Here is a 9,273-nt window from a genome sequence, read left to right as displayed (position 1 = left end):
ATTGAACAAAATAACCCTACCCTAAACCAACACCCCGGGGTGCCTAGATGCCTCTTCTAAGTTTTGCAACATCATCCGGTCATGTGACCTCTTTGTTCAATACTGTATACATATATCCGTGTCAGTGTAAATTACTTGTACCTGATGATGACAAAACCTTGTCGAAACGTTGTACATTTGCTGTTATGTTAAACTTATATTAAAGTTTTTCTTCATTACCCATTCAAGCCGTCTCCAGCCATTATTAGTTTCAAAGTGGGTTCCTCGTCTTCGAATTTGAATTTACCATGCACAATATCACATGCTTAAACACAGGTCCTATCAAATCACATTCTAACCATAAGGTGTTTAACATTATAAAGGGAATTAATAGTGTTGATGCATCATCTCTTTTCATACTTAACAGTGAGAATAGTAGGACTAGGGGACAAGTATAAATTTTGGCATGGTAGGGTTCATCTTCAGCTAAGACAGTTTTATTTTTCTAACAGGTGGTTAGCCTTTGGAATGGATTGCCTTTGAATATGGTGGAGGCAGTAAATTTAAACGAGTTTAAGAGAAAGCTTGATAACTATAAGAATGATAAGGGCTGGCTTTAAGATTTAAAAAAAAATATTTATTAATCGTTTTAGTTTAGTTTATAGGATGGAACAACCAAGATGGACCAATAGATCCCATGTTGTCCCAAAACGTTATGTTATGTTTTACATTTTCATGTCAAGTTTTATATAAAATCTAACTAAATATATTTTTCAAAGTTGAAAAAGAAGGATGATCTACTTTTCGAGAGCACTAGTATTTTCGATGCTTTCCGGCTGCGATTTACAAAAAAAAATAAAGTATACGAACATGTATAGAAAGTAAACTTTCCAAACGTTACCCAATACTTTTATTTCCACGTGTAGTTCCTTCAAGGACGACTACTTTTTTTTAAAGTAAATTTCAGAGCACGTTTATAGGTATATCAAAACTCGAGGGCATATATAATAGAAGGGGTGGGTTGGCCGAATAGTCTTTCTCTCGTCACGGTGTTAAGTAAAGACATGCCTAAATAATATACAAAATGCATCTTTACGCGTGTATTATCTACAGACACGACAGTGGCTCCAGCCAAGTTTTAAAGATAGACTAACTCTGTTGTAACTGTATATTCAAGACCGAAGTTTAGATTAAGATAAACGAACTGTCAACAAGTGGCACAATTGCTTTAGTCTTTTAGTTCTTTTTTCACCTTGTTGTGGAAGCAAAACATAATGTAAACGAGAATAAATAAATAAGGGTGGCAAAGTTTAAGGTGCTGCTATGGAGTAATTAGTGCTTCGAGGAAATGTTTAGTTTGGGGATATTGGTCAAGAGTTTGTTTGTGTTCGGGAGGGATTTTGTCGGCGTGGGGTCTTTTTGGTCACTGGTAGGTATACACAAAGCGAGGAATGGTTCATCGTATAGGTCGTATGGCTGAGTAGGGGAATCGGCGGAGGTGTCAATAAATAGAGCATAGGGTGAGTTTGACGAAAAGGAGGCAGAAGGTGCGTCTGGCTGGAGGGGCGGGAATAGTGTTAAATGAGACAGGAGACTCGCTTGTTGCGATTTTTCAATGGTTTGAAGTTGTACTAGGTCTGTAGGTGGCGGCTGGGTCTGGGTTCCTTTTTTCCTTCTTGTTGTTGGTGTTGCTTGAGTTGACTTGTCTTGTAGCCTGGTTTCAGTTATAGGTGTAATCTGGGTTTGTTGGTCCTTTGTTGATGGTTAGCATAAACTTAGGGTTACAGGAAGGAAGCAAGTGTTGTCAGGGAGTTGCGAGTTGTTAGGGCAGGGGTGGGTGAGGCTTTCAGTATGGTTTTTCTGCCCTAAAGTGGTGGAAGTCGAGGGAGCAGCCGTGGGCAATGGTGGTGTGATCGAACGAGTGATTTCCAGGAAATGTATAGTATAATTTTCCATGTACTGTTGTAAGTATCTCATTTCCAATGCAATGTAGCCGGCGACAAGAGAGTTATGTAAAAAGGTGTTAGGGATATTTTGCTTTAGAATTGGCTACATATATATATATAACTATACATAAGTGTTTAAGTAAAATATAGATGACATCTGGAGACTGATTGGAAAACAGGTGTTAAGCTAATCAGTTCATACCAAATTATCTTAAATAAATAGTAATTTTTAGGAAAGTTAGGGTTCACACTACATGAAAGAAATAAGCAAGGAATAAAAATTATTTTTCTGACAGAGATGAAACCAATGATCGGAGATTATTGATTCAAGGATCTAGATTAATTCCAAAAGGTCGAACAGTGTTTAGATTAGCAATCCAATAAACTTCTTTTATTTCCCTATCAGCTTTAGTTTTGAATCCTGTTTCAGTACCGATGGGAGTAACATCGTTTATGAAATGACCGGGTTGGTTAAAGTGTTGAGCAACAGGGAGATCTTTTTCGGTGTTAATAGAAGATTTACAGTTATTGAAACGTTCTGTAAGAGTTGTTTATGCACGTCCTACATATTGGTGATTGCATTATTTACGCTGTATAAGGGAAATGGTGTTTTGTGTTCCTCAAGTGAATTCTTTGAATATTTTAAAGTTTCTTTGGTTTTGCTTGTCAGAAAATGAGTCAGTGGTTTTTAGGAACTTGCAGGTTTAACAACGAGCTTTATTGCATGGATGACAACCATTTTTTGGTGGGGTGTAATTCACTTTTGTGTGAACGAGGATATCTTTTAGAGTTTTCCTTTTTCGGAAGGAAATATCTGTTTAAGGCGATCGTTCAGTTGTAGGTGATGAAAGAATTCATGAAACGTTTCTGAGTTTAAACTGATACGTAATAATAAGAGGAATTCAATTTGAAACTTTAGTATTTCTCTAGTTTAGGATGTACTGTCAGCTTTTTCGAACTGTCTGTCGATTTCGGTATGTTTATCTCCTCTTTGTAACATAGTTTGTTTTAGATCCTTGGTGTGTTTTCTGTAATCTGTTTCATTTGAGCATAGTTCCTTTATTCTAACAGCTTGACTGTATGTAATGTTCCATTAGTGTGACTGGGGTGACAGATTTTAAATGGGCGCGGCATGGCCAGGTGGTTAGGGCGCTTTTCGTTTTTAAAAGCACTGATTTAGACAGAAACGTTCATCGCAGTTAAACAAATATATGACTAGTGTGCACACAAGGACATGTCACTAGAACGTACAATTAAACCTGATGGAATGCCTGGTGTATTCGCAAAGGAAAGTTTATAATGACAATGGAGCATTAACATTAAACTTATCTAACTAACAAATTCAAGTTAAGGAGCAAACATCAGTTTTGCTCTGGACATTAGCTAAGCACACAATCTGGTTTCCTTGAACGAAAATACTGTTTATTTTTTCTAGGTTTTCTACAGAAGGATTATTAGCACACGAACAAAAGCATGTGAAACTATTAATCACCAGAGTCCACATCTTGTTTTTTTATAAAGTAATCTCACAAATGCAAATGGAGATTAACTGAAAATAATCTGAAAGCTAAAATAAGAGAAATTATAATTCTGTAAAAATGGTAAAAATTGGTCAATGTTTTCGATGACCCTCATCAGAAATGGAAATGTTATTGACAAATGTGATTCAAACTATAAGTTCAATAGTTGAAGAAAGTAGGTCAGTGAAATGTTAAGTACATGTAACGAATCGCCTACTTCCCTCGTTAGTAACCAGTATAAAGTAATAGAAAAGAAGAGGGGGATATACCTACGTAAGAAATATAAAGCGTATAGGGCTGTCTAAAATTAAAAGTTGTATATTTTGACATCATATTCTTATCAAGATGTTAGTTTTATCGAAAAAAGTTTTGTAAATCATTTACAAGATTTGTTTTTCATCTTCAGAGTTCTTTCATATATCTTCTTTGACATAATTAGAGGAAGTATGAATAAATGACCAACTTGTTTTCATGATTGATTAACATATAAAAAATCAGCAGTAGAAAACTTCTTGATTTTCTGTTGGTGAACAAAGCTATACGGAAACTATGACTAATAAAATGGTTGAAAAACACGTATCACAGTTTATTCTCACACACATTTTTGACCTATAAAAACTAGTTCAAATAATTTGAATAGCATAGATTTGTTTTATTGCAGTCATTTTTATCCACAATTTGGTTTTAGGTGTGAGCTCTATAAAGTGGTATACGATAGACGACTCTAATTGTAAAACCCGTTGTAGATAGTTACCTCCGCCACCGAAAGTGGCGGAGGTTATGTTTTCACCCCCTGTTATTGTGTGTCTGTTTGTCAGCAAGATTTCTTAAAAACGGCTAAATGGATTTGGACAAAAGCTGGAATAAATTTGGATTATTACCCAACTTAGAAGCGATTAATTTTTGGAGAGGTCAAGGTCAAACATGAAAACAAAACTCCAAACAAATCCCTATCTATTAAGATGAGAACTGACTTTTCACACTATATTTGTTCTATTACTCAGTCAAAAATGATCGGATTTTGATGAAACTTGGTGGAAATATGTAGAATATTACTCCTCATTGTTCTGCCAGAAATGGTTCGTGTCTGTTGATAAAGACGGACATACGGACACATTTTCGTATTTTTTAGAGCCGAATATAATAAAGGCTGCGGGGCGGAGGTATGCGTTCTGCTGAGTGCCCTTCTAGTTTCATATATGATCTAATGCTACCAAGAATCGACGATAACAGTATTTAGTGTCACACTTAAACATTATGTAATCACACCATCAATTCAATTAATTTTTAGTACTTGTATAATGATAAGTCATATTTGTTCATACAGTAAACATTTTCGCTTGGAATAGTAAGTTATTTTTGATTATTATTCTACACTAATGATACTACAACATAAATACATGTTAAATTTTGGAGCTCAAAAACATTAGTGCAGGATATAGAACAATATATGTCAAGTTTCACAATAAAACACTCAGATTGCGATAGGTTCGGTTTCAAAATACAATGACACAAGAAAAAATATAATTTCAGGAAGCGGCAAAATGTGTATAGAAGTTAACTTTCAGAATTAGTTTAATATTTTAAATACAATATTATAGATTGATTATAAAAGTTAAACGGGTATGGGATGTGTTTGGGAATGCAACATACAAATTAAATTTCGAAATATAACATAGATACAGGTTAAGATTCAAAATAGAACAAGCTGAATAGTTTCAGAATGTAACATAAATTAGAGTTTTAATTTCAAAGTGTGTGTGTATTATTTGCCATCTGATATAGATTTGACGCCGTACGATACAGAAGAATTTCACGCCCTTAAATCACTTCTAAGTTGGGTCACAATCCAAATGTATACCACCTTTCGTCCAAATTCATTCAGCCGTTTTTGAGAAATATTGCTGACAAACACAAACACAGGGATAAAAACATAACCTCCGTCCACCTTCGGTGACGGAGGTAATAAACAGTCTACTCTAAACTTGTTACATTATCTCTTTCAGCGAATAAAATTATTAAATGATATTTCCATTTTAAGAACAACAATCTTTAGGGTTAGGATTTCAGTCATTAATTATCAAGCGATTTAAGCTCTCTGAAGATGAAAGCAAGGTTAAAACGGAACTTTACTTACTAATTGGCAAATGGTTTTAAACTTCGAGGAAAACATTGAAGGGAAATGTAAGTGTGCCTGTTAGTCGGCAGGTAATTTTACTTGACACCTGGAATATTTGTTAGAATAAGTACTTTATGCGATGATTGAAAGATGGCTTACCCTCACAAGGATAAATACAATAGTATAGGATTTTGCTTAATAAACAACAAAAGAAATAGGTGTACTGGCTCATTATTTACATTCTTTCTTATCAACAAGCACTTTTTACTCACCCTGGGTAAACTTTTAAGTCCTTCACTTTCATATCAAGAAATAATTTTCATTCATTTCTGAGTGAACTACCCTAAGTACTTTCATACTTATCAACAAACATTTGCACCTACTCTGATATAAATATTCTTACAACAAACATTTTGACTCCTTGTGAGTGAACAGACCTAACTTTCTTACATTCTTGCCAACAAGCAGTTTTAGTACCCTTGTGTCAACTATTTTAAGTTATTTGTGTTCTTATCAACAAACAATTTTAGTACCCTTGTGTAAACTATTTTAAGTTATTTGTGTTCTTATCAACAAGCAGTTTTAGTACCCTTGTGTAAACTATTTTAAGTAATTTGTGTTCTTATCAACAAGCAGTTTTAGTACCCTTGTGTAAACTATTTTAAGTTATTTGTGTTCTTATCAACAAGCAGTTTTAGTACCCTTGTGTAAACTATTTTAAGTTATTTGTGTTCTTATCAACAAGCAGTTTTATTCACCCCATAAGACTTGCTAGCAGGAAAATAAAATTGTTATCAAAAGGTATTTTCTTTATCCTGAAGGTTATTAGAAAGTTAGAAATTTATTTGAGTCTGGATTATATTTTAACAACTGTTTAACCATTAATATTATTTTCTTTAATCTTCAGCGAAAAAAAGAATAAACAATTATTAGAAAATGACCTTGGTTCATGTGTACTAAATATAGAGATGTACTTAATAAGAAAGAAAGGAATATCTAATAGTAAATATGGTTATATATCCCAATGGTAGACGGATCGAAACCAAGGCAACCTCTCACTCTTTCCAGTAATGGTTTTCATCCACGGTGATGATTTCGAAAGAGGAAGTAGTGACTTGTACGGTCCTGAGAAGCTGGTAGGAAAAAGTGTTGTTTTAGTTACGTTTAACTACAGGCTAGGAATACTAGGTGAGTAAAACGAAATACCTATTTGTCCTTTAGGAGGCGACAAATAATTTATATAAGCTCCTGGAATATCTTATTTTAACTCTCTTTTTTATCATGTAGACAGGTCAGAGTGTGGCCTAGTTGTTAATGTATCGGACTGGGAGTCTTTAGAGTCGCGGGTTCCAAACGTGGTGCCTTTAAAAAAAGATAGCACTTTCATCTGGTCGTGTGTTATAACAGTGACAATCAACCCCGCTATTTGGTTAGGAATATCTACTCCAGGCAATTGGTGTGCTGCAATTAGTTGCCTTTTCTTAGGTTCGTGGTTCAAAATTAAGGGCAGGTATATCTGAACCATAGGATCTATGACCTGGTTGTTTAGCCTGTTGTATCCATTTTGTTTTGTAATTAACAAAACATTATACATGTATTTTAAAAACATGTTCATGATAGCAAGTTACCTTATTATATTAAAAAATGAAAAATAATGGTCAAATAGACGTTCGCTCAGTGACTATTAGAGTAAAACCACTTTTCATCTATATTTACTATATTTTTCTGCTACTTGATTGGCTAAAACAGGTAATACTGTTTTAGTTATAAATATCTATTGATGTTCAGAAAATAATGCAAAGATTTTTATTGTAGTTGTTGTTTTATCCCAAAGCTACACAATAGGCTATCTGTGCTCTGTCCACTGCGGGGAATCAATCCCCGGATTCTAGCATTGTATGTTGGGAAATTTACCCTTAACCCACCGGGAAACCTAAAATTTTGACTATAAATAGTTTTTCATATTTTTTTTAATTGGTTTATTCAACCTAAACGATACCGTATGCTACACATGGGCCAAGTGACTAGTTCAGAGACCCTTAGGGTTCTTACATAGCTATCCTTAATATAGTACTGCTGACCAGAGGAAGTGCTTCCAATCATGAATTTCTTCCACCTACATAACTACTCTTAGACGAATAGCAGAATTGATATTACAATTATAACACCCCATAGATGAAAGTGCAGAGAGCGTTTAATGGCATGTTGTGGCTTAAGCATTAGACCTTACGATCTGCACCCCCAACATGCTAATCACAATGCCATGCTCAGCCAAATTTCTAATAGACACAAATGCATAATATTTTGATATCATAATTTATAATCCTTTGGGTAGAGTGTCAAATTCAATGGAATTTAACATATTTCACCATGATAACATGATAGGTGAACTCTGACGGATGTAGTACAATTTCTGATGTGAATGCTTAACATTTTATTTTCTAAATCGATAACAGGCTTTTGCGTATTTAAATTAATTAGCCTTTACAGTTTCACGTTTTTGCGGATCACCTTCAATAATCAAGTGTGATATATGACATTCTTATAATATCATCAACAAACAGACAAGAATCAAGAAAACGTGAGTGTAATCTAATGCTAACGATTCCGGAACGCCGTAGGAATCAAACGTTTCAATAATCCAGCTTTGTAAATAATTAACTTCTTTATGGCTGATTTTAGGAAGCAATGTGATGATTTAGTTTAATATGAATAATTATTCCCTGTTATTATTATGTAGATATATTTCATCATGAAATCTTAAAAATATTTTGCCTTTTGTTGATAAAACTGTTCTGTTTTAGATCTTGTACCTGTACCTTGTTGTAAAAACTTTGTTCGTATCGTTTTTTATTACTCTCCAATAATATTTAACATATTTCATGGGCCAAAATATTAAAGATTTTAAAATACACATCCAATAGAGTAAAATACATCTATGAATGTTTAAGAGTCGGTTATAATAATTGAAAACTTTATCGAACGAAATATAAATTTAACTATAGATATGAAAACTCATTTTGAACGGTGAAACAAAGATAGCACTTTTTTATCCATTTTGTTGCAGGTTTTAGATATATTCTTTACCCAAGAAAATGGCGAATTCAAACCTCTTATTGAAAAGCAATTTAAACCTTGTGATACCAAACTTGTATGAAAGTTTTTATTACCACAGTTTATGTATATTTCTAAATGAAATCTGACACGATCCACGGGTTTTTTCAGTAGTTATTGTGTAGTATAAAACTAGTGTTACCTCACTAATATTAAATTTCAAGTGGAATTGTAGTTATAAATTTACGCATAACAGGTTGCTTTCTGAAAGTACAGAGAGCAAGTATTCATGTAATAATAAAAGTTTTTGAATGTATTAGTATAATTACAAATTGAGGAAACAACGAAAATTGTACGTTTCCTCACTTTTATCTCAGCAAATATCGTCTCATTAGATATTCATAACGTTCTTCGTTTTTAATCGGTAACTTTTGGACATTTTACTTAAGCAAAACGACATAATAATTTTGAATTTAAATTTGTTTAGTATAGAATGGATGTAGCAAACCCTTCAATAAAAATGCTAAGGATACTAGTTCTTTCGTGTTTTATGTGACTTTTCATGAGCGGGATATTTACGAGTTTAACTCTAGAAATCTAGGTCATCCGTTTGGATCACATAGCCATAAAATATAGCTAACCCACGAAAATAAAG

General features: G+C 33.6%; 1 protein-coding gene across 1 annotated transcript in view; it reads left to right on the top strand.

Annotated features, from left to right (window-relative positions):
* The window catches only part of LOC111083027 (bile salt-activated lipase-like), a 46,007-nt gene that overhangs the window by 7,019 nt on the left and 29,715 nt on the right, over nucleotides 1-9,273 (top strand). The window contains exon 3 of the mRNA XM_022382838.1: nucleotides 6,596-6,752. Coding sequence (XP_022238546.1) covers nucleotides 6,596-6,752 — 157 coding nt within the window. The remainder of the gene's footprint in view (nucleotides 1-6,595; nucleotides 6,753-9,273) is intronic.

The sequence above is a fragment of the Limulus polyphemus genome, unplaced genomic scaffold, assembly GCF_000517525.1.
Source record: "Limulus polyphemus unplaced genomic scaffold, Limulus_polyphemus-2.1.2 Scaffold283, whole genome shotgun sequence".
Lineage (NCBI taxonomy): Eukaryota > Metazoa > Arthropoda > Merostomata > Xiphosura > Limulidae > Limulus > Limulus polyphemus.
Note: the sequence above shows the minus strand (reverse complement) of the source record. Positions and strands in the feature narration are given on the sequence as shown.